Source organism: Motacilla alba, chromosome 1A (genome assembly GCF_015832195.1).
Source record: "Motacilla alba alba isolate MOTALB_02 chromosome 1A, Motacilla_alba_V1.0_pri, whole genome shotgun sequence".
NCBI classification, from domain to species: Eukaryota; Metazoa; Chordata; class Aves; order Passeriformes; family Motacillidae; genus Motacilla; species Motacilla alba.
The window spans coordinates 10,098,789-10,125,300 of NC_052031.1; the positions used below are offsets into that span (position 1 = coordinate 10,098,789).

At 34.2% G+C, this 26,512-nt stretch overlaps 1 protein-coding gene and 1 long non-coding RNA gene across 11 annotated transcripts in view; one reads left to right on the forward strand and one right to left on the reverse strand.

The window, feature by feature from the left end:
- Nucleotides 1-26,512, forward strand: part of CACNA2D1 (calcium voltage-gated channel auxiliary subunit alpha2delta 1) — a 361,055-nt gene that overhangs the window by 174,823 nt on the left and 159,720 nt on the right. For all 10 annotated transcript variants that reach the window (XR_005258952.1, XM_038153955.1, XM_038153956.1 and 7 more), the window contains exon 5: nucleotides 17,755-17,799. Coding sequence is in view for 9 of the 10 variants with exons in the window: in XM_038153955.1 (XP_038009883.1) it covers nucleotides 17,755-17,799 (45 nt within the window). In the remaining variant the exon portion in view is untranslated. The remainder of the gene's footprint in view (nucleotides 1-17,754; nucleotides 17,800-26,512) is intronic.
- Nucleotides 1,434-17,726, reverse strand: LOC119708069. The gene is made up of 4 exons (XR_005258953.1): nucleotides 17,345-17,726; nucleotides 16,371-16,419; nucleotides 13,112-13,197; nucleotides 1,434-6,644 (listed from the first exon to the last, which is right to left on the reverse strand). It is a non-coding gene; the product is annotated as an uncharacterized LOC119708069 (long non-coding RNA).

The window sequence follows — 26,512 nt, forward strand, 5'->3', positions numbered from 1 at the left end:
GTGGGATCCTTTCCTAGTAAGCCATATATACTTTATAATTTTGTGAAAGTTATAACACTAAACACAGGCAAGATGTCAAAACTGTCTGTATCTTCACACAGAACTTTGATCCAAAACTCAGTTTTTCAATCCATTAATTTTGATCGATTTTGGATGATGCCTCACATTTCTAAAGTCTCTGTGACTTGAAAAAAAACAACATCCAAATGATCTATTTAAATGGACAGGTTCTAGGGAGGACAATATTTTATTCCCTGAAGAGCTGCGTGCCACCTCTTCTGTGACCTGCAGCCTTCATTTGTGTATAATTTAAATTAAACGTGCCCTATCTCACTGAAAGGAATTAAATACCATTTTTCTGCCAGTGATTGCAGTTGTACATTTTTCTACCCAGGGCATGAATTTCTCTGTGTGCATTCTGAGAGTAGTAAGAAGGTGAGGTAAAGAGGAAATAAGGATAATATTTACTGAAATGGGGTGGGTTTAAGGGTTGTTCTGATGTTTAGCTGATGTTTATCAAATCACTTATACCTTTTTGAGTCATGGAAACGTTCCAGGAACAAACATTTCTGCAGTTCTCTATAATATTTGTCAAAGTGAGACAGGAGACACAATAGTTACAGCCTTTGGAACACACTGACTTCAGCTTCCCAGGATCTCCATCATTAGTAAGGAGAATTTCATCTAAGTGTGGAAACCCACTGTGATTTCCACTGTCCATGCTGAAGCCTCTTTGGAGATGTGACATAAGCCTCACCAGATTAGTGCAGAATTTGCCTGGCATTCCCTCCTGGGAACAAGATCCCTCTGTTTGTCTGTCTCCAGCATCCTGCCCCCATAATGTTAGGATACTTATTTCAAAAAGTCTCAGTGTGCCTTCTGGTTTACAAATATCTAGCAGGTACTAGTTAGATAAAAGAAAAACATCTTAAAATAAATGGAAAAAAAAAACAAACAAAAACCAAAAAAACAAACCCAAGTCATTAGAAATCTTTTTAAGAGTAGTGTTACTTGCTACCTTGCCTGGAGTTTTATAGCTTCTTAGAGTCTCTCAGATGAGTCTTTCACTCTAGAAATCATTGATTTTCCTCTAAAATATGGGCGGCCATAGGACAGCTCTTCCATGCTTTTGTTCCATTACATATCTGATATGATCCTGTATGAGAATTACACCAATGAGAGTTAGTATGATTATATACTGGCAATCCTTGATTTCTTTTATTTCTTTTTCACACTTTATGAATTTTAAACCCATTAGAGAGTTGATGAGAAAGACAGTGGTTGCAGTACAATCAGAATTAAGATTATATATAAGCAGAAAAATAAAATGTGTAGCTATAGAGGAGCTAACTTTTGGTCTTTAGATACTGGTTATTTACCACCTCTTACTATGCTTACCTTCAGTAAAAGAGTGTAACTTTATAATAAATGGATCTCATCTGTGCAGTGGAGTGCTTCACCGGTGGGAAACTTGCCAAAAAAGCTTTTAGAGTGAAGCGAAGAAACACCTTCAATCACTGCTGAGGGCTTTCAAGCATTCCATTTTATCTGAAAAATCAAATATGTTAAAGACATCTAATACACTTTTTTTTACTTATTGACTAGGCAACTCATTTAAAAATGTGCAGCTTCTGAAAGAGGTGGAGGGAAGGATCTAGGTAAGAAGAAAAGAAAGAAAGGTGTGATTTCTATTATTAAGCTGCCATACGTGTGCATTATCACCTTCATTTTGAATGAGGCTTTAATGTGCTTTCAGAACAAACACCTTATTAAAAGCAAGATATACTATTGTACTCAATTTATTAACATCCTGTAGGTTCTTCAGTTTAAAACTGAGAAGTACAATATGCTAAGAAAAGCTTTTGCAGGCTGCTATTGTGCACATTTTCTAAGAGTTCATTGAATCAGATGAAGCTGGCTGTTTTTTGATGTTACCTTTCACCCTCACATTCAGTTCCTCATGTCAGTCTGGGATAAGTAATTCACAGCATTGTTTTACGACCTTTGGTGAATAAGTAAAATCAATTAGAAATGGACTTCAAGGGTGCTGTTTAGCTTGTCTGTATGCTTTTTTTTTTTTTCAAATATTTTCATTTCAAAACTAACAACATATTTTTTTTTAATGTGATTTATCCTTTCCAGTATAACTAGTATCTGACTAGTTTCCTCACTTTCCCGGGAAAACTCATTTTCCTGTTGGTTGTCACATATTATTCTGACCCTTTTTACACTGAATTTAGGAAATGTGCCAAATCTAGGAAAGAGGAGTATTAACCGACTTACCTTTGCTGTCAATATTTACAAATTGGAAGAGACAGAGTTTTTTTTTTGTTTTTTTTTTTTTTTTGTTTGTTTGCTTGCTTGTTGGTGGTGGGTTTGGTTTTTTGGGTTTTTTTTGGTGTGTTTTTGGGGTTTTTTTAGTTAAAACTTAAAAAAACCCTGATTTAATATGCACAGGAAGTTAATCAATGATATGACTCAAATTCAGACTTCTAAGTTTGAGAAACTCAGAAAATATTACAGATGTTTGGTTCTTACTTCAGAGAAGGAATTTCATTCATAATAGCAAACCTTAGAGGTTTTTCTTTAAAGGAAATCAGACCCAAATATTTTGGAAATATTTCCTGCCAGAAAGAGCAGATAATGTAAATATGTGTATGAGGAATTCTACATGTGCTATTTCATACTAAAAATATAACTTTTCTGAAAGTCTGAGCTGAATGGGTTGGAATTTTGGAGGTGGAGATATCTGTGGGTTTCTTAACTCCATTTTCTGCTTTTTTTTTTCAAATGAAAAAACCAGTGGTGTCATGCAGGCCTGATATTTTACCTTCTTCTTTTGTCCCAGGATTCCTGTAAGATGCCAGATGAAAACTCAGCTTATCTTTGTTAAAGCTCTTTACCTTTAGGAAAGGACTTAAGAGGGGAGTTGGAAAGTTTCCATATTTAAAAGTTTGTAGACCTGTACACTCCCAAGAAGCCCTGTTCCTTGAAAAAGGGGTTGTGCAGTAGATGTGAACAGAAAGTGTTTGATGTCTGCACTCTTTTGCAGTTGCAATACTGTAGAAACTTGGATAGGTCTTTCATTTTACACAGACTTTCAAATGCTCTGGGAGTGCAAGATAATCTTAATAATAAGAGCTGCATTTTGCTCGAGGGATTTGGGGATTCTTAGCTTTCCATCTCCTGAGTATAGTGTAATTCTCATTAGAATTGAAACAAAAGGTGAAAGAGTCTCTTTTATGTTCTGCAAATGCTGATGTGTGATTGAAGTAGTGTCAGATACTTCTGTAGACTCGGCCACAAAGCAAGAGATGTACATAACACAGAGCAGAGAAATTCTTCAAAATTAGCAATATCCTAACCTGTGCTAACATCATGCAAAGAAATGCTTAAAAATGCTACCTGATTTGATCAGAAATGTAGCTGTTAAGCATTTGCTTTGTTTTTTCACAGTTAATTCTTGCTATGAGCACATAAGAACTCTTTAAATAAATACACAAACTCTAGGTCTCATTGAAGGGACATTAGGATTTAGCAAGTCTCAAGAAGTCTGGGCTAGCTCTGTGACTGTGATTGATGAGTTTATAGAACACACTATCATTCTGTTTTTATTTTCCCATTTGTTAGTCACAAATTATATTGCACTGAAATACTATGAATTGTAACTTTCTTGAAAATGTGAGAATAAATATAAAAATGATCAGACCAGATCCTCGCATTTAAAAATGGGTGAATAATCCCTGATGAATTATTAATTCAGGTAGGATTGTCTTATTCCTTTGGGCATTACCACCTCTCAGGAGGGTAACTTCAGTTTTGCATTTCTTAAGAGTTACACAGATGTGCAGTAAAACTAAGAAGGTTGGCTCAGTTGATATTTTTCTGTGCTTGCACAAAATTCTGGTGATTTCACCTCATAAAACTTCTTGTGCTTTGTCTGTTAGTTCCTACATAAAAGTTTAAAGAAAACTTCCAGCAAAAGTTTTCTACCAGATTGAATATTCTCCATATAGGCAAGTTTCATCTAATTTGCTATGGCATCATAATTTAAATGACCTTTAGACTTAAGGTATTCTGAATTCTCACAGAAGAAGTTTTGCCATAGCACTTCCCCACCTTTCAGATAGAACATTTCAGTTTTATTTTACCAGTATTTGCAGATATTTTCTGCTAAAGCTGTGTTGTTGTGAAACAGGGTGATTTTGTTTCTTTTCATTTTTGGTGAGAGATACCAGCAAAAAACCCCAAAAGCTAGATTAAAACTGAAGTTTTTTTTCAAAACCATGTCATTGATATATTTATTAATCCCAAGCGATGGCTGCCATTTCTTCTGCTTATGACTGACTTATTTTTCTTATCATAGGGATCACACCAAATGGGTGATTTTATTCCAAATACTCCCAGTCTCTCTCGATCTCTAATGTTTTGGGTCTACATTAATTACATCAGAGCATGTGCTCTATCCTGAAAGTCCCATGATTACACATCAGTATGCATCCTGTGTCCAGAGTAAACACCAAGAGGAAATATTGTTCAAGATAGAATAAGTTTTATTTACAGCAATAGTTATTTAACAACTACAAATAAAATAACCTTGAAAATTGGAAGGAAAAATCCATAAGGTTAGTCAGTTCTTCAGACATTCAACTAACAGCAGTAGGGAAAATACCCCACAATTTCTTTGAAAATATTTAATATATTATGAACTATAGTTATATTCACTATATTACAATATTGTGAACTATGAATGATGGTTTTATGAAAATAACTATGACATGGTCAGGACATGACTTCCTTTAACATCAGTAGGTTTTACTGAAATTATAATACTGAAATTATAATAATTCACTGAAGTGTTTACATGCACTAGTAAGAGTAGAGCAGTGCAAATCCATCTATCTATTTGAACTTGTGTGTGTTTGTCAAGAATAGGATGCACTTAATTCATTCAGCTCCTCATGTCATCTCTATACTGATAAGAAAATACTAAGATAAATACAACTGAATTCATCAAATTCTTTTATGTCTGCATGAGCTCTACAATACTATATTTTCAAGACCTTTAAATGTTTTAATATGAAACAGAGAAAATAGTCTTCTTTATTGCTTGAAGATAAAGAATGAAAGCTTACAGATTTCCGAGATATTAGATATGCTTTTCCCTATTGCTCAGTGTTCATAAACAATATTGAGGTGATATTTTGAGAATCAGACAAATTTTAAGATTGTGCTGGGCCTACTTAAATGGGTGGGAGTTATTTATATGCAGGTATCAATTGTATAAATTTTCCTCTGTGTTTATACTTAGCATGTATTTGTATTTGTATCTACATGCATATATGCTCAAAGAGATCAGCTAATAGTGTTTGAGTGTTTATGTCTATGAACAGGAGCACACTTTTACCTGAGTTTGTTTAACCTCTCTTGTTTTGGAGGTCTACAAAGGACTTAGCTCTGATGGGCTCAGATATTTTGAGTATCTCAGATTTTTAAACTAGTATGTGTCCATACTTTTGAAATTTTATTTCTTTAATGTTTTAAACCCTGAGAATATTTCCTATTCAGTGTGAACACTTTGTGGCTTACTGCAGAAAAGAAGTCCTGGCCCTTAGGGTCAGTTTGTACAGTTGGCTAATGCTCACTCTGTGGAGGAACCCACGGTTTACTTATGTCTGTGATTTTCAGTTCACTGGATCCAAATAACACACAGCCTGTGATGCTCTCATCAGGATGGTGGGGTTCAGCACAGTGCTGATAAAAGTGTCAGATCGTTGGACAAGTGTTTAGGGGTACATGTAGTACATCAGCTGCTGAAATCATTTTGGAGGACTTTTCTGGGCAAAGAGTGGCTGATTTAGGATGCTTTCTGGTCATTTAGTTTTCTGGAGATGTAAGAGTTATCAGCCCATCACATTCAGTAAACTTCCTAAAGTGAAACCAAAAGAAAACAATCTCTAGCTAGGTGGATTGCAAAGTTTTTAGCATGAACTGTGTAAAATGAGAAGGGGAAATGGGAGGGAAGGGAGGAGAAAGAGGCCCAGGAAGTTTTGGCTGTTGTCAAAGAGGTCATTGATGGGAACAGTTTGGAATGACTGCTTTGCTGCAGTAGTCTCTGCCCTTCTCCCCAGTTTTCATTGTTTTGTCTTCTGTGGGTGTGCACATGGCATCATCCTCGACAAGACACTTTGCAGCATTTCTTCTTCTTTCCCCATCAGCTTAAGTTTCCCATATCCCTTTTTAAACACTTGTAGTTTCTCACTCTCGTGCTTTCTGCAGTCTCAGCTCACGCTTCTGTAGTACTGTGTAATGGTGCTGTGGAAAGCTGAGCTGAGATAGTCCCAAGCAACACAGCATAAATTTCAGGGAACAAAATGATGCATTTCTTCAAACTAAAATTAGTTTAATACATACTTTGCAATTTACTTCATTCTCTCTTCTTCATTGTGATCTTCCAGTGCTAAACTCTTTTTTTCAGTAGCCTTGGTGAGGTTTGCAGGAATCTTTCTGTCTTTCTTAACAAATACCTGCCTGAATTTCATTTTTTATTTTTACAAGAGAGAGCTGTTTTGCTGGTTCAAAATTTTTCACATTGTCTCTATCTTCACATCTTCGCACTTCTGTGATATATCTGTCTGTCCACCCTGAATTATAAAAAAAGAGATGAATTTCAAAGTGCTGATTTGTATGAGAATTTGAAAGTGAGCAATACAGTATAAGGGCCCAAACTTATATATGTTACCATAGACATTGATGGAAATGCTAAAATGCTGTAAACTTAATAAGTCTCTGCTTAGAATAATATTCATCTATGTAAAACTTAAAATGTTTTTTTTTGAATTGTGTGCAGTTGTTTACTAGAAGGATATGCAAATCCATAACCAGATGATTCCTTCTCTGACTTGTAAAGCCCAGGACAGTTCCCAAGGAAAGAATTGTTTTTCTCTCCATCCCACTGACAGCCAGCAGCCATCAGTCTGGCTTTCAAAGGTTTCTCTGTATTTCTTTGCAGTTTGTGGCATAAGCATCAAATACTTGATGAGTGAAAACCCCTGTTGTGATCCGTGTGAGGAAACAAAAACCCCTTTTTGTTTAGTGCTGTTGTTAAAAAGGAGAATGAGAAACATAATAGCAAGATGTTGATAGGACTCTTAAATCCTGTTTCTTTTCTTCATGACTTCAAGCATACCTGAATAACATAAATAATTAAGAAGAAAAGTAATTTTGTTCTATTTTTTTATATGAACCTCTTGCTTGTAGGGATTAACTGGAAAAGTCTTCATCATTTCATACTAAACAGTAAAAGGAATATTTTCCAGCTGCTGGCTTGTTTCATGCTACTGAGCTACTTCTGAAATAAGGTGTGCTCCTGAAGCTTTGCTTTATTGCAGTGATTGAGTGCAAGATGTGCACAAAACAGCTGCCAAAGCTGAATAATTAAATTATGATTCCCTCTGTTCTTTATTAATTAGGTGAGCTTGGATTAATTCTTAGAACCTGGTAACTGCTGTCCGGAGTTTCTTTCTTTTTTAAGACATCAGAGATAGAGGAAAAATAATTTAGATTAAAGTCTTAAGAAAGATTTATCTTTATAAGAAGCCCATTAAAACAATTAACATTCAATATGCCAGACATTTGTTGCATGGGTAAGCCAAAGCAATTTGAAAAGAAAACATAGCCTGACATGTTTTGAACTTTATTACCTTTTGTAAAGGGACTTTTCACATTTAGGAAGAAATTGAGAGATTTGGTTAGGTTTTTTCCGAGTTTTCATGAAAATTGTATAAGATAAGTTATAGCGAGTGTTTGGGTGATTTTTTTTTTTTTTTTTTTTTTTTGGTTGGTTGGTTGGGTTTTTTTTTTGTTTTTCGTTTTTTGTATGTTATAACTCTCTGGGGTTTAAAGACACATTTTAAGTGATTGAATAAACTCAGTGAAGGATTGAGCCAGACAGAGAAAGAAATCAATGATTTTAGAAGTATTAGAGGTCATTAAAATTACAGGTCAGTGTCAGCATTGTAAAACATGATTCAAATTTTGGGTCATACTTTCATAATTTATATATGAAAATTCATTTTTCCTGTGTCACACAGTATTGTAATACCCCATAGAAATATCCTAAAATCTTCTTATACTTTAGTTTTTACATGTGGATAAAAGAGTAAATAAAAAGCTGTATAAGGCTCTCTGCTGTTGCAATTTGAGGAAAGTTATGCAAAATGTTGGCATTTTTTTCTATTCCAGTGAGATTCTTAAAATACATTTGTGTTATTAGGGTACTATTGCTTAGAATTTAGTTACAGTAACTTTGTGTGATGAATTGCTTGTGATACACATTTTTTTGTTTGTTTGTTTTTTTTTTTTTTGGTGAAGATAAGCCTTGAAGTATACACACTTCAGCCACTCTCATGGATCACCAAGAAGCTACCCTCTCGAGTTTTTTACTTCATTGTAGTGTCATATGCCTAAAATTTCATTCCTTTTTGTAAAAACTGATTGCAGCGTTGCTAAACATGATCTTATTTGTTGTAATGGTTAGAACACAGAAGAAATGTAACAAATGCACACACAGTTTTTGGGGGAACAAATTCTACTAAATGTTTGCCTCTTGCTTTGTAGAAGATAATTTTCTCAAAGGCTTTTGAAGTTTTTTTTTGGGTTGGAGAACTGGCATATTTTCTATATTCAGTTGTGATAGTGCATGTGGTTCATTGCATCCCAGCACCTACAAAGGTATTGAAACATAAACTTTGAAAAATTTAGAGATTTTAGAGGAGCTAAGATTTTAGTTAGAGATAAGCTATATTGGAGCTAATTAAAATAAATAGGTAGGCCTTGATGAAGTTAAGAGTTAGTAGTTAACTAATAATTGATTTCTTGTCAACTTAATGTTTGGTTAGCTGGGTTTATAACGAAGAATATAGAAACTTACAAATAGCTTTTAGGAACATAAGACAATTGTGGGCCTCCTCTGTTCTGAAACCAATTGAAGACAAAAATGGGAGTTCTACCAAGGGTTCATTTGTCATATTTGCATTGAAAAGGTAGAAAGATCAGAATGATGAAGACTACATTTACTTCCTCATTTTGGGGCCCCTCCCCATGAAAGGGACAACTGACCCATTTCAAGGAACAAACTACGCATGCTTAATAGCTTTTGAACTAATTACCATACGAAGCAGGGAATGGGATGTACCAAAATTATGAATATGTATTTGTATTTTGGGTATTCAATACTTGCATAGATAAAAGGACTCTGTAACCACCTGTAAATTGAGGTGTGCATTTGGGAGCTATCCCGCACACTGCCCGGCGTTGCAATAAACATAGACTTTCTAACTTCAAACTGGTTTTGTCCGTCACAGTTAAATATCGGTAATAAATCAATATCCATCTTTTTAATAAATCAGTATGAATTCAGAATGCCAATTTCTTGTGAATACAAAGCAAATTTATGTCCAAATTGTTTAACTAGGCTCCCGTACTCTACTTTTTGCACTATTTACAATCTAAATAATATGCAATCAGTTTAGACAATTTAAAAAAAATATTTTACTTTTATATTCTTTCATCAACTAAGGAAAGTAATGCTGAATAAATTATAATAAACATGCTTTGCTGCTTTAATTAAACTGATCAGATAGTGTGATATAGAGGTTAATTAGCTGCTAACAAATTAATTTCATTTTCCCACCTGGAAATCTGCTTTGTAATCACTGGCATTTTGCCTTATAAAAAGAAGCTGCTTATACTTTGAGGAAGCTATTGTGATGAGAAAATTAGCAGTTTCTTGGACCTTTTGGAAGAATTTTTTTTTGTCAAAATTAAAATGTATTTAAAATATTTTTGTTTCTCATTGGTATCTCTGTCTTGTCTTGTTTTTTGCTTAGAACACTGGAGGAAGAATGGAGAGGATGGTTATTCCTATCTCTTTATATATGTAACTGGTTCTTTAAATTAAATTTAAAGCTGGTTCTTTAAGTTTGGTAACTCCAGAAGAGTCTCCTTATGATTTTCTTTCCTGATCATTTGTCACACATGGTTTTACGATCCTAGGTTTTACTGTGGATCAAAATACCATTCTTGAGAATAATTTTTCAGCTTGAGTAACTAAAACGAGTCAGTCTATGATATAAGCAACTATACTGGAGAATAATATCAATGTGGTTTTGCAACTTTAAATTTTCAGGCACTAATTTTTCATTCCTGCATGAAGTATTTGGCCTTTGATGCTTTGCAACCAAAAACATGCTTAATTGTCTGCCACATTTAATTTGCTTAGTTTACCAGTTGCACTAAAAAGTTGGAACACATTTAAAAAGTCCCCAAAATGAAAAAAAAAATCATAAAAAAATAGACTGTACTTACCAGTAGGCAAATTTCCAAAATTCCATTGTTATATTAACAATTACCTGTATGTCCAACAAAGATTGTTGTTTGACTGCAGGCCAATGAGCCAGAGGACGTCCTTATGCAGAATTTATTTTTTGGAGTATGCTGTATTCTTTCAGAAGAACAGACATCTCTGTAGGTATTGATTTAGGTGTGTGTTTGTCTGACTTGTATATTTCATCATTTTTTGGGCTCTATCACATTTAACCTCACACATTCCACTTCTTGTGACTTTTAATTCCATGTCAAAGTGCAATTAGTACTTGAAATGTATTCTTAACTTTATTCCATGAAGTTAAGTATGGTCCTGGAAGCTTAAGTAGTCCAATGGCAGTTTCTAACAGTTATTCTTACAGTGAAAAATACCTTGAAATTGTGGAATTGTGGACTTTTTTTTTTTTTTTTTTTGACATGGAGAAGTTTTGCCTATTTTTTACAGTTTATGTGATGAATTCTAGAGATCTGAAGACATGAGTTCTCTTTCTAATGTTTATTATCCGTCTTTGGGAAGTTACGCTTACCGTAACCTTAATACTCTTTGCTGCTTCCCTTTTTTCAAAGTAAATGTAGAATAATATGGACACGGAGGCAAAGAAAAAACAAAAAACAAAAAACCTACTTCTTGTGCCCTGTGAAGACTAGGAGGGTTTCCTCCTGAGATTTGAATAGGATATAAAAAACTTCTTACTCAGCTTTACTAATTATAATTTGCACAAGACAAATTAAATCAAGCGTGGTTAAATTCAGCACGTAATCAGATATTGTCACAGTGAGCAGAAGGGCACAAGGAAATGTGTCACTTGAAGGTCAGGCCATTGAGTGGACCCAGGAGCACATGGGTGACAGCTCCACCTTTGCTCACAGAGCAGCTGAGACCTGCCCTGGTCACAGCACTGGTGGGCTGGCAGAGCCCAGCCTGGGGTGTGTGGGGTGTGAGATACCTAGGGAATATTTATGATGGCTTCTCAGATATTTTATTTATTTCTTCCAACTTTAGACTTCAATGAACTCTTTTAAGATCTCAGTTTTTAACTCAGATGCTAGAAATCTGACTGCCATCAATGCTGCAATCTGTGGATCCAATCTCAGATCAAAAATCCTCAGAATCCATGTCAAGGGCTTGAAGGAATATCTTTCCCATAGTGTATTTTTATCTGGATTCTGTACATGTCTTTCATTACACTTAACTAACATCTTTTTAAATGAGGCTTGTATGTTTTAGTCCTGCTGTTGAGCATGCAGGTGACTGATAAATTACTCACTTTATTTATCGCTCTGATGCATCTGTGAATGGTCAAGTGACCCCCTCATGAAAACTGTCAGTAAAATTTGAAGGTTTCTGGATTGATAATTTCAGTGAAGGAATTAGCTGTAAATGAATGCTGAAAAAGTCGATCTTTCTCACCATTTAAATGAAGAATATTCTATGACAAAGAGTGTGCAGCACCTTTAATGCTCCTTTATGTTATTTCCTGTAATCTTCACCTTCATCTTTTCATTTCAATTATTAGTCTCAGTGGAATCTTGAGAAAAGCCCTTTACACAAATCTGATGAAAAAGGCTTATCATAAATTATAGTGCAGACCTGGAAGTTTTTAATTAGTGTATGAAATTTCATATTCTGACAAAGCAGTTATTCAATCAAATCAAGTTTGGGGGGAAAATATCTAACCCTAGTGACTCATTTGTCCATATTTTGGGTACTATAGTGACATATTTCTTGATAGATTATTATTTCACAGTTTTATTTTTTATTTTATTAATTTGATTTTAAAAATATCTTGAGTTTATGTCCAGTTTTCATATTTTAAATGTGTGCTCTAACCAATTTCTTACAGCCCATGTTTAGGCACTGTAATTGCATGCATACACTGTAATTATAATTGCAGCTGGTTTACTATATGGCCTGAAATTTTGTTCACTTTAAGTACAAGTGATAAATCAGTATTTTTATGTATGGATACCGAAGGGAAAAAAGAAGTTATTATCAGCTAAGCTCCTTATTTTATGTGTGTCATTTCATTTATGTAAAATCACAAAGCTGTAACAAAAGAGAGTAGTATTTGACACACTCTTTTTTTCCCCCCCTGTTTGCAGGCTTTTTTTTACTGATGTTATCTTCCTTAAAAACAGGTGTAATTTTTTATGTGTGGTAGGCCATATTTAGCTTTCTTTTCTGAGGAGTCTATTGTGCCTTGAACTGCATGTCAGCCTGTATAAAGGATTAAACTAAAACTGCCTGGATTATTTTTCATAGAATTTTTAAGGATGGGTTAAAACTTTAATTACCCCAAAGGTATTAGAGTGAACTTTTTTAATACTTTAAATTTTTTAATACTTTTTAAATTATTTAATATCCAAGGGGATACATGGATTTTTTTTTAATTAAAATGGATGGTTTTTATTTCAAAATTTAAAAATGCTTTTTTTGCATTTGTAGGCATTTACATTAATGTCCTTTGGTCTGCCTAAAGAGTGAAATGGACCAGTAGTATTAATATTTTTATTTCTTTATGCTAAACAAAAGGACCCCCAATTTTTTCACTAATGTGAATATCTCTTCCAAGTGTGTGGGACTAATACGATTTTAAAATGTTGACCAAATTTCTATCTGTAATTCTAAGACCTTTTTTTTTAGAACTGAAGAGTAAAGATCAGACTTTTATTTGCTGTAGGGTTTGGTTTCTCCCTGATTTGGATTTCTTTCTCTACTGCTTACCTGCAGAGCAGATTTTTACATAGAGTCACTTTGGGTGCTTTAGAACTTCTTGGGTAAAAGACTTCTTAGAAATCATGGGAAGTATCCTGTTTTAAAACAAAATTCAAATAAACATATTTGGCTGTAACTTCAGATTTTAAAACATGTAGTTATAATTATTTATTAACATGTATTTGCAATAGAATCTGCTACAATAATTTTGTTTCCAGGGGTTTACTGAAGAAAATCTTTGAGTTGTGGAAACCTTTAACTAAAGTTCTTCTATTTTCTTTTGTGAGGGAGTTAATTATTTTCTAGTGTCTCTGTAATGGCTAAAAGTGTAATTTTTTTACTTTAACATTTTACTTACAATTCTGGAAACATAGCTTTTAAGGGGAAAAAAAGCGTACCTGTGATATCTGTCAAAATTAATGCATTATATTAATTTCTTAGAATATGAAAAGCTGCAGGAAACATTTTTCTTCTCCCCCTTCCCCCCTTATATATATATATATATATATATATATATAATCTGTTTATTTTCTTGTAGTTCATCATAGAGTCTCATAAGGTTCTATAATTCATTTCAGGCCAATCTCCCCTGTAGGCCTAACACCATTCTAGGCTGCATCACAGGATCTGAGTCCTGTAGGGTCCCTAGGAGGCCCACAGATGGATCTGAGGTTTTACATAATTTTAACCACAGCTTCAGTGAAAGCAGCATTTCTGAATAGACTGCATTGGATGTCTGTCAAAAAAGACTTCAAAAATGAATCTTTAGACTGGTTGGTGGAGCACAAACTGCATGAAACGTTCTTGGAATTCTAGCAAAAGACTTGGAGAGGAGGTGTTCCTGTAGACACCACTACATGGCAGCAATGACCAGGAGCTTTCTTTTTGGTGCTTTGTAAAGGAGGATGTAGATGTCCTACCAGCAAAATGGCATAGATATACTATTACAATTTTTGCAATACATAATTATCTGCAGTGTCCATATGTCTTGTTGCAATGTAATCCCTTGTTGTTCTTGAAAGAACTTGATTGAAAAAAAAAGTGATGTTTCCTGAGATGAAAAGCCAACTACAGCTTCATTCATGTAATCCTGAGCTGAGTTTAGGCATTTATGTGTTGAATCAAAAGACTGTCTGTGAACTTGCTCTATAGAGAAGCAAAATGAGTGTAAGTTAGTGTTGGTGTGAGCTCAAATTTCATCTGCAGATCTTCTGAAAGCCAGTGTTTTCCCATGCTTTTCTTCTCTAGACACAGAGGTTATAGAGACCATCAACTTCAGATCTTGTGTGGGGAAATTAAATTTATTATTAGTATCCAATATGTAATGTTTCCCATTTGAATTGTTTTATACTCCGAGCTGGAAAACAGAGAGCTATTGAAATGAAAAGCAATTTAAAGACTGTGGAATAATCTTACTTCAGCAGACAATGCTATCAATGAAAGCATAGAAGAAATATTAAGATTGGGAAAGAAAGAAAATAGCAAGAGTCAAAAGTAAAACATTGATGACCTGGTCTTTAATGTAATTTTTATATGTCTTTCCTGATGTTTTTCTCAGATACTAAAACTTTTTGCTTTGAAAGGGGAATTCAAGATGGTGAAAATCATAAAATCATAGACTGATATACTACACTGCAGTTTTTCCTTTATGCATAGAGTCTTCCAAATTAATTATTTTTTAAGTTCAGCTTCAGGACTGCCTTACCAAATCCCTTCATTGGTGAGTCTTTACCCCCTCTTTCACGCGGAATTACTGGATAAAGAACAAAAATAAATATCTAGGATATTTACACTGTACCTTCAGTTTACTGACCAAGTTTGCAGTATTACTTTGCGAAAGTGTGCAGCAGTGGGAAGATTCAAATTCTTTGTGTCAAGAAGTTAATAAATAACTAAACTACTCGCTTGAGAGCCGGCAACAAAGCAATTTGTTCTTGCCAACTGGAAGTGGTTAAATGATGAAAAATTGTCCTCTAAAGATCTGAGTGATCCATGAATCTAATTTGTGAACCATACAGCATTCAGTGCGTTGCAGCACTGGGTATATCATATTTTCTATATTAAGAGTAGTGAGATATGCCCAATGTCAGTGTCAGTTTATTCATTATATAGGTAATATCTCCAGGCAGGGTAATGGACAACAAGATATGAATAACCTTACAAAAAAAATCTAAGTCATTTGGGCAGGGAGTGTTTATTTTCATTAACCTGTAAATATATCATGTTCCTGAAATGTTTTTCTAAAAGGTGATTTAAAAAATACTGTTCAGTCCAGTAGAGATAAATAGTAAAGCTATGGAAGCTTTGAAAAATTTAAACAAACAAATAAAAATATGAAAGACAAGGAAAATGTAATTATGAAAATGAAGAGTCATTTTGTTTAAGTACATAAACAGAGTTGTGACTGTTGATGACAGTGTTAAAAATCCTATACAATAATGATTTGATAGTAGGATAAACAAGAGCAGTGGAGAGGGGCTCAGGAAATAAGCTCATGTCTAGATGAGAGTCAGTACAAAGGAAGGCCTAATAGAAATTGTATTTTATGAAAATGTTCCTTTTAAAAACAAAAGCTGTAAACAACAACAACAACAACAAAAAAAGCCAGTTAATTATGTCTGCATTGCTTTTCTTGCTCTCAGTTTTCCTGGGCAAAATCGTCTAAGGATGAGATTGCAAGGGAACTGTTCTAATGCAACCCGATATGAAGAGTTGCAGTGAACAAAATGGGCAATTTTTTGGTTTTTTTTTTTTTGTTTTTGTTTTTGTTTTTGTTTATTTGTTTGGTTTTTTGTTTTTTTTTTTTTTAACTAAACAGATCATGTTGTGATGAAAACATTTGTGTTAACATTTGTGGCTAGTACCACACAGAGCTGCATCCTTTGCAGCTTCGAATGTTGCCTGCTAAAGAATCAGAGGGGCTTTTGAACCAATCACATTATTTACAGAACACTTATTTCGTACATTGCTATTTACAAAATAAAGAGAAACCAAAGAAAATGGAACCTTTGCCTCTTCTGACTTACTCAAAGGCTTCCACAAGCATTATATGGTCTTTTCCTTACAACAATCAAGTGAATAAGCAATTAGATTCAGTCTTTAGTGATGAAAAGAATTTCCTCCAGTGTCTGTAATGCCTTGAGGTCTGGCTTTGATATCCAGATACAGATACACAACCAACTGACCTACTGATAGAAGAGTGTCTTGATGGAAAAGTGGAAAAGTTCATTTTGAGGGAAAAGGATGAATTTCTGTTAATAGCACTTACCTCAAAATGGCATTTAGCTCATCTGTGATATATTTTCATGTTTGACTTTCTAAAAGGTCACAAAGGAGAATAAATGATGTCATTATTTATGGAGTGAGTAAAATGATCATTTGTAAAGATGAACTGCACTACCTTGTAATACACGTCATACTTTTTTAGTCAAAGTAAAAATTCTTGTTGGCTTATCCACTTGAAAAATGATTACTGAAAGCATTTGTTCCTCTTGGTATTTATAAAAGAAAACACTTTGTTGTGTTCAACTTTTTATTTAGATACATAAAAGGTATTACCATTTATAAGAGAAAACACTTTCTTTTGTTCAACTTTTTATTTAGATACATAAAAGGTATTTCCATAAACAGAACTGAAAAAATAAATTCATTTTCAGAGGTCAACAACAATCACCTATTTTAAGCACACTGCTGGATGTGAAGAAATATAACTTCTCCTTTTCTTTAGTTATTCAAAATCAGTGAAGGTAATTAAAATGACTATGTCATTTTAATATATATATATTCATACATGCCTTTTTTATTTCATACAAAATGCACATAAAATTTATTTTATTAGAAAAACTTTGGGCACATTACAGCAATTTATTTGGTGGAAAGTTACTCTAATGAACCTAAATCTTCAAGGTTTTTAAATGGTTCAATAATATTTAAACATAAAAAAACAAAACAAACAAACAAACAAAAACCTACAAAAAAACTTGTATTCCGTAGGACATACCCCAGTTTTCAGCAAGCTATAGAAGTTAGCACTGAATAGAATTTTTGGCTGATTTTAGAATGGGAATGAGCAATCTTCTCCCTCATGCTTTGCTGGAATTACATGGTGCAGTGTTTCCACAGAGCTGCCAGGATCTGCTGTACACTCCAACAGCCAGACTCTCCTATGATGTATTTTCACAGATTTTATTTTCACAGTGGGAGGTGAATAAAACAATAAACATGTGCACAGCAAATACTTACCCCACTTAGCAGAGCCCGTGCCTCGCTGTGTCTGCTGCCTGCTGGATGTCACGGTGCATAAATCCCCTAATTGCACAGTGAAAGTCACATGTCTGTGACAGAAACAGCTTATGGAAGCCTTTTGTGAGCTCTGGAGTTTGTCCAATGTTATCTGTACTTTTCTAGCTGTGTTTTGAGTGACTTATGCAGCCTCCCACGGAAGAAGCAATAAATGAATGAAGTTAAGCACGAGCATGGGAAATTGTGCATGCAACAGAGAGCGAGCAAAGATCAGAGTTTGTCATGTTTCAAAGAGAATACATAAAGAACTGGTGGTTTAGTTCAAAATATATCTTGTAATAGTAGATTATTGCTACGTAGATTTATTCTCTACTTTCAAACTAACAGAATTACTTTTCTTTCTCTTACAGAATAATGATATAATCTATTACAATGCAAAAGACGATCAGAATGATGTAAGTAACATGTTTCATTTAATTTCACTGCCTGTAATCTCAGAAAATAAGGGGAATGAAAATTCTAAGACTGTTTAAAGTTTGGTCAGAAGAAAAAAAGCAAGAAACATAAAAATGTCTTTAAAAGTTTCCTCAAGAGTCAGACAATATTTTATGTTTTAATTCTCAAAGTCTGTCTCCTTTCATACAGTTTGAATTACTAGTCAGGCAGAAAATGTGCTGGGACAATGCAGATCCTGAAAGCAGTATAATTCACTTTTTGAAATGTAATAAAATCATAATTATAGGATTGGAGAATCAAAATGATAAATGTAAATAATTCAGTTCACTCTGAAGGAACCATTTTCTGGCCTTATTTTCCAAGATCACATGATGTTGTTCTGTATTCTTTGTAATAAGTCGTTTACATGATGAGGAAGAAGATGTGAAATGTTACTGAATAATTATTTTCATTCACATTGTGATCATTTATGTGACTGTAATAAGATTTGGAAAAAGTGAAAATCCAATCACAAGACTTACACTAAATATATGATACTTCAATTGCTGGTTTACTAAAACTCTTACTTTAAAAAGGTTGAAGTCTCCTGTCTACCGTTAACTATTAAAAATCTTTATGTGTTCTGGAGACAATATAAGCTATCCTCACCTTCACTGGAGATAATACAACTGCTTGTCTTCATTATAAATTTAATTTATAAGACCATAAAAAACTTGTAAATGTATTAATCAGAATTGCCAGCATGCTTCATTTGCACTTTTTAATCAAGTATACTTTAGAGATTGATGGCATCACTATTTAATTGATGCTTCTGCTGTAAGGCAATTAAAGAAGGTACATAGATCATGTCAAGCAGAACTATTTTATATGGTTATATAGAGTTATGAGTCCTTCGTTTCAGATACCACAAACTACTGTCCTGAGTTTTAAAGTTTGCATGATTTAAGTAAAATTTATTAGAAGTAACCAAAATTTGAAATATGTTATTCTTTTATCATTAAATTTACTGCATGGGAGGTGCTAATCTTTTCTGGAAACAGAATTACAAAGCTTAAATATTGTATTTTTAATCTAAATATACCAGATAGTAATGGTAGATTGTGGTGTGAAGTAAAAACTGTGGTGTGTCTGTTACGATTAAGTAGTACTGGGAAACATCTTCAGATTGCTACTGCTACAACCAAAATACACATCTGTTAGGCAAGGCAGGAAACGAAATACTATTTCAGAGTTTAGTCTTTGTTTTTTTATTTTCTTCAGGACATTTATTTCCCTTCAAGAAAAAAAGTACACACACACTAAAACAAAGTTTGTTAGACCAGAGATACTGTTTTATTTCTGTTTCGTTTTTATTTCTTTTTTATGTCTTTCTGAACATTCATTAGAATGAAGTTTATAATAATGTTTATTGTTGAGAAGTGATAAGGATACCATGGTCAGTGATCTGATCATGCTTTTTTTTTGAGAAGACCTTAATCTAGATTTCAACTGTGTATGTGAACACCACAGATTCTTCCTTCTCCTGCCTGAAAAAATGCTTGAGACATCTTTTTTCTTTTTATATTTAGAAATTTTAATAGAATCATCTCTGAAGCACTGGTTATTAAAACCGTATTTGCAATCCATTCCTTTCTGTCTCTAACAAGTCCCCACTTTTTTCCTCTTCCATGCTGTAAGCCTTCATTTATTCACAGGAAATGATATTATATTTATATTTGAGTACCATCAAGAATAATTAGTAGCAGAAATTAATTTATTAAAATTAGACATCTAAACTAATCACTGTGGGTATCTCTAGGGAGCTGTTCAGTTTGTTTTGGGACAGATGTCTAAGGTTATCTGAACTGAATCATTTCTAGGTGTGTGCTTCTCTGTAAACAGGGCCCTGTAACAGATCCTTTTAGATATTAACTTTTGGATGCTGAAGAATTAGAAGAAATCAATCTCACAGGTCTTGCCTGCCAGTTTTTATTTGTCTCCACTCATCTTTTGAATATTACAGCCTTTTCAAAAGAGCAGTCCTCTTAAATTCTGTGTGTGTTTCTGGTGTATGTTTATATGCTGCAGGACAGTTTCCTTTCCTTCTTCCCATTCCCATACCACATTCAGGAGATCCTTCTCTCATTTTTCATCTGCTGTCTATATTGGCCTTTTCCAATCTAATGACTGGCCTTGTTTGTACTTAAAAAAAAATAAAGAAGCACGTGAAGGCCAATCATTCTCTGGCCTTTGGATTTCTCAGTGTCTGAGATAAAAGGATCAATTTGTAACCCTCTAGTCCATCAATCAGTAATAGACCTTTTGTGCTCTTTATCTTACAACAGCAATTGTATTCTGCTTGCTATTCTGCTTGCTTATTTCCCCCACAGTGCTCCATGTAATGTGTGAGCACTTGATGATAATTAATGAGTTTTATCCTCACAAAAAGGTAGGAGGTATTATATTTCCATTTTTTATATCTTATAGGAAGATAATGGCCAAACTTGTAATTTAGTATAGGTCTCTCAGGTTTTCATTCACTGTCCTTTTCCCAAGAACCCTTTCCGTTTGATATATTGCAGCCTGTTTGTGCACTTTAATTTGCAGGTGTCAACAGCTTGTTGTATTTGGACAAATGCTGCAGTGCTTTCACTGGACAACTGAGTAGTCCCACGTTAAGCTGCTCTTTCCCATTAGTTTTCATATTGCTTTGCCTGTTTTCTCATCTTGTCCTTTGTACCCCCACTTTTTTGATATTAATTTTGCTTCACTGCTCAATTCTTTCTTTTTTTTTTTGTTTCCATTTTATTTCCCATGATTCCATGTCTAGTTTATTCCTAAAACATTTTTTTTTCTGTTTCTTGTATTCAAGTAATCCATAACTCAACTGTACACTGAATTGCTCAATTGCTTAATTTTCATGTACCCTGAATTCCTTTCCTAATATTTCTCTCATATCCTCTTTGCATTTTGCTCCTTTTCCAAATTTTTTAGTATAATTTCTTGTTGTGGTTTTATAAAGTTGTTCCTGGACAAGCTACAACAGCCTAAGGAAATCACTTTTTCAATGATTTGATGGAAAGAACTAAGTAAAACAAATAAAGAAATGTAGCTAACATGAAACCAGCCAAACATCATTGGAAGTCTCCAGTTTCCCTGTAATCCCAGGGCATTAATTGGGCGCAGCCAGTTGTATCTCCTGGCAGGAGTTATGTCCCTAGTTAGCATGAGTGATTTATTAGACACTGCCTTCATGCAGTCTCACACTGCCTTGCAGTCATGGCTAACAGAGCTGTGCTCCTTGTGCAATTATTGATCACGTATTCAGTGATAGTAGCATGTTTTCTTTCACTGAACTAACATGGAGGCTCTAAAATTATGGGCTCCTTTGGACAGTAAATATCTGCACAAAGTGTGAATTCAGAATGTGACTAGGAGTCCATGTGTGGGTTCCACTAGAGGCAAAAATCTGGAACATGCCTATGGTTGATTTTAAAACAAATATGTTTTTTATTACTTTATAATAAAGAAGGAAGAAATCTTTTAAAACAATAAGCTGTCTGTGCCATATGGTTTGGGAATTTTTCCTAATTCAGTGATGCCATGTTATTTTGGAATAATTTGTGAAACATTAACTCTCTTTGAGCTTAAACTGCAGCATAAATACAACTATCAAGTTGGGACTTTATAAATACTGATAAAAATAACATCTGCATAAATTTGAAAACTATTGTAAAAATATGAAAGGATAGTTAGTTTTGAATGTAAATTCTTCAGAAAAAAAACAAGGTGTGTTTTAACAAACATTTTAGAAAACAAAATACTTTCCACCCCTCAACTTTCTCTTTTTCTTTTTCTTTTTTTTTTTTAAATATGAAGTGAAGAATAAATATCGGGCAGCAGTAAGCAGAGACCAGAATCTAAAAGGCATGCTGCTTATGGATCTGCTTCTTCCCAAGAAGAAGAGATTTAAAAGGCATTGAGATTTAAAAGGCATTGGCAGTGGCTTTGGAAGTTTAGTGAGTCTCTGCTTATAGCCTTCCACAAATCTTGCCTTTTCTACTGCTTTATGGTGTCAAGGTTGAAAATTCTGCTTATATGTGCATCTCTGATTAATTTAGTGAAAAGAAGTCCATTAATGAAATATCCCAGGTTTACTTGAAAACCAGTCTGAAGCTACTGTGGATTTGATCAGAGGAGTGCTAGTTTGTGTTTTTTGCTTCCCTCCAGCCACAAGAATTTGGGAGTTTCCTGGCTTTTCTATTTATAACATGCTTTGAAAATGGCAGAATAATTTAAATTTTACAAGTATTATATTTTTTGTATTTTATAGCTGGACATCAGAAAATAAAAGTGTCCTCTGTACACCAGTGTTTCAGGAGCTCTGTGTTGGGTCAGGTGGAGCCCTTGAGGGGGAGATGGCACCGGAATATGGTCAGTTTGGAAGAGGATCAGGAGCTGAGGTGGGGCAGATGGGGGACTCCAGTGATCCAGTCTCAAAGGTGACAGGTATAAAAAGACTTGTAGAGGCTGAAAGGGTGATGCCAGATTTCTGCAAGTCCAGCAGCTGCCAGTTGCTGGATTGAAAAGCAAGACTGATTGTAACGACTGGCTCTGACACTACAGAGAAAGCTGGGACAGGGACTGCATTTGCATCTCATCCAACAGATACAGACTTTTGCTGGCTTTTCAAGGTTTTTAAACCTGATTCTGATAAGGGAGCTTTATAAAGTTTTATAAAGCTTTATCCGCATATGTAAGAGTAGCTCTGTCTCCATGCTTTCTCTGTGTCTGGATGCCAGAATGCAAATAACCAAATCAATATCCTTCTACCTGGGTTTAGATGAAGGTGGACTTCAAAGCATCAGGTTTTTGTTTTTTTTTCTGAGCTAAAGCTACTAACTTTCTAGTATTTCATAGACAGGATAGGCATTTCCAATAAGAAAATTGTCTTAAATCAAATTTAGGATTTGGGATGAGCTTAAGTGCTAAGCTGTAGAGGATCTCATTTCCTTTTGCAATAGGGCAGCCCAGCAAGAGTAACCAGCTAACTTCCTTAGCTGCCTTAGGTCTTTTATTCCCTCTGCTTCCATTGCATGACAGCCAATATGGTTTGACATTACAGTCACAGCTATGATGTCTTGTATTTCTTTTCATCTTCTTTGTCCTTTACTGCTTCGATACTGGGGAAATTTTTAAAATGAGTCATAAAGAATTTCTGCTGTTCTAATTTATGATGAGTAAATGGGCAAAGTCTGTCATAGAGATTGGAGAATCAAGTTAGATAACACTGCAATTAGATAACACTGCAATAACTGTGATTTGCACACCCCTGTGAGAAGATGCCATCAAGTAGGGGTTGAACACCCAGCATATCTCTTTAGATCTTATTTTTATGATTGCTGTTCTTCATGTGCACAAGTTGCAGCAATTTTTAGATTTAATTTCTTCTCTGTTTGAACCTACCAAGGTTTTTAACCAGCCTATATTGAGTAATACTCACACATATTTACATACCTAGTTCTCATATTTTCTGTTTGTCATACCTCTTGATGGTGTGTGGTGGAATTAGGCATGTGAAAATTTCACCGAAAAATATAATTTACTCCTTGTTCTAGACAAAATTCTGTACATTCTTGGAGAAGGATGGTACTAAAATGGGCTAGTGACTAAATTTGTAAATAGATTGAAATATTAATTGGGTGTTGTTTGATGCAGATATTTTTTATTTGAATTTTTGGAGAACTTGGGCTGCATCTGTGCCAGGTATTTTGATTCTTAGCAATATGGATTCTGAGCATGTATTCTATTGAATTTTTGTTTGTTTTGGTTCCTCATTGTAATGGATATTGGCTGCACAGACAAATGCCTTATTCTAGCCTTTTTTTTTTTTTTAATATAGACAGAGGACCCATTTTGACTGGGTAGTTTGCTCTTAAACTGACCTAGACCGTGAGAGGGAAAGAAATCTGTGTTAGTGTAAATTATATCTTTCATAATGAAAGACTGTCAGAATAGGACTGTTGATGGGCCAGTGTAAGTAACATTTTGATAACTTTAGAGAAGTTTAATTAGAACAAAAATTTCTAATCTGTAGTAAATGTCATATTTTTCAGCTATATTTTGATTTTAATTATATATATATATATATATATATATATATATATATATATACATATATCATACCTATAGCTTTTGGTACTGGATTGTATTGCTTGGAATTAATACTTAAAGTCTATAATAAACCTAACATTTTATGAAATGAAGACAGAAAATTTGATATATTCAGATAGACTCCCTTCTCATTCCATTTTCCAAAATAATTTCCTAGTTGTTGTACCTTGTTGTACCTTTGTTGTTGTTCTTTTTGGTTTCTGAGAATATTCCAAGCTTCTTTCCTGTGCTTTCCAAATATGCAACATATTCATAGATTTTATAACTTAAAGCATTCTAGATAGCATATGTTGAAATAGTTTAATTTGAATAAACATGTTTTAAAATTAACTGTCATGAAAAGGTAATCCATATTTTATCTTTTTTAAAAGGTATTTAATTTACTTGTACTGCAGAGTGTTGTTTCTTGCGCATTGTGGTGTATAATAAAAATGGTATTAATGGCTAGAACACACACTTCTTTCTGTAGTGAAGGTTCTGTTATAGAAATGAATTCTGTTACAAGACAATGAACAGGATTTTATCTTTCATATATGGGAAAGAGTGAGTAAGCAGGAAAACCATATTTTTTTATGTTTTTTATCTTTAATCTGTTGTTCATCATTTTTTATATACAAGAAGACTTACTAGTATTAAGTAAGGCCTCCAGATTTTTTTGGAAAATTTGAGTGTTCTTGCTGAATTCATTTCTCTCTCACATCAGGAATCCAGTGTTATCTGACAGAGGGAACTGGATGCCATTCTCTGGAAATCATTGGAACTGTTAGTGAGGGCATGATTGACTTTGTCTGCTTTAGTACCAAGACTTTGCGTTGTTTGAAGGGGAATGTGTTCCTTTTACCAAGTATCACCGGGAAACATTCAGGTCTTTCCATTTCAAAGTCTTACAGGGAAGCTTGAGTACAGCCCACAGGGGAAAAAAAGGCATTCCTTTGAGCTTCCTATTGCAATTATAGTGATCTATTGCCACAGGAAGCAGAGGTTCTTACTTTTTTTTTTTTTTCTTTTCTTTTCATTTTTTTTTCTAGTATTATGATTAAAAAAGTAGGTGTCAGGTTTATATTCCTTTATTCAAATTTGTGCAAGTCTTCCCTTCTCCCAAATGAATATATGTTCAAGCTTGAAATGAAAAATACATGATAATGAAATAAATGACTGCCCCAAAGCTATCTCCTACCTATCTGTGAAACAGAGTTATGAAATAATAATGGCAAGAGTGATAACTGTAGTTGCCAGTGTCCTAAAAAAGATGAGTCTGTTCTTAATATGGAGAGTCCTACCTTGAAGGCAAATTTGCACAAAAGAGCAGTGCTTGAAGTCTCCCCATGGAGGCTGCATTTATGCCACATCAAAGATCAGAATTCAGCCCTAAAGCTGGTGCTTCATCAGTTTAATGGAAGATTTATTGCTTCAGGATATTTCCTACTAATATCAAATGCATGAGTGATAGCAATTGCAGTGAATGCAGCATAACTGTTTATTGGTAAATAAAAGCAGGACCAAAAACTGAACTTGTCACAGGACGTTTATATCATTTGAGGCAGTGATTTTCAGCAAGCACTTTGTTGCCAGATCCCAGTGTTGTTCTGATGTGTTGCTTTGAAATGTGTGAGTCACATTGAGACTTTTAAGTTGTACAAAACAAAACAAATTACTCAATCTGATGTTTTCATATGACTGATCGAAGGTGGAGGTAGGCTTTGAAAATTCCAAGTCAGATCAAGAGTCCTGGAAAGGACCCCTTACAATATTTGAATATTCCAATGGAGTTCTCTGTGGTGATGTGGTGTGTAGTGTAGTGTAGGTGATGAAATGCAGGTCCTGTTCCTGCCCTGCCCCTGACTGCAAACAGGAGCATTTCTGAGCCAGCTGATGCAATCTGCAAAGGGCCAGATCACATTCCCTGGCCCTCCCACGTAGCCATTCTCAACATGTTCTGTCCCTTTTGATTTTTGGAGAATAGGTGGGTAAAAAAAAAACAGATTGAAGGAGACAATCATATCTATTACAATCAACAGAGTTGAAACCTTCCAGAGTTTTTAGTGTTGGTGTGTAAAACAGAGCGTTAAAAGGTATTATTGCAGATCTCTTTATGGTGTGTATTGAAAATAAATTTTAAACCAGTGAGAAATCACATTCACCAGACCCTAAAAACTTTGGAACTCGAACTTCAGCTGACCTTCTACATAAGTATTTTAATTTGCTGACATTTTAAAAACTCTTTCAAAATCTACAGGATGACCTGTGGCTTCTTCCTTTTGGTTGCACTTTCTCTCTCTTTGTTTTGTTGTTTTTTATTTTTTTTTTTGTGCTCTGTCTTCTGATATGATTCTTTACTTGGGCACATTATCTTTCTTAAACTTCTCTTAGTTCCTGTGAATGACATTGTTCTACATTATTGCACTGTTAGGATTTCACCATACTAGCATGTTTAAAAGTCATTTAAATAGTTTTACACAGTGTTATGACATTTTACTCTGATTTGCAGTACGGTGTTTAGTCTGCAGGGACAGTTTGTGGTTCATAGGTCAGTGCATGGTTTAGTGTTACCTGCTGCCT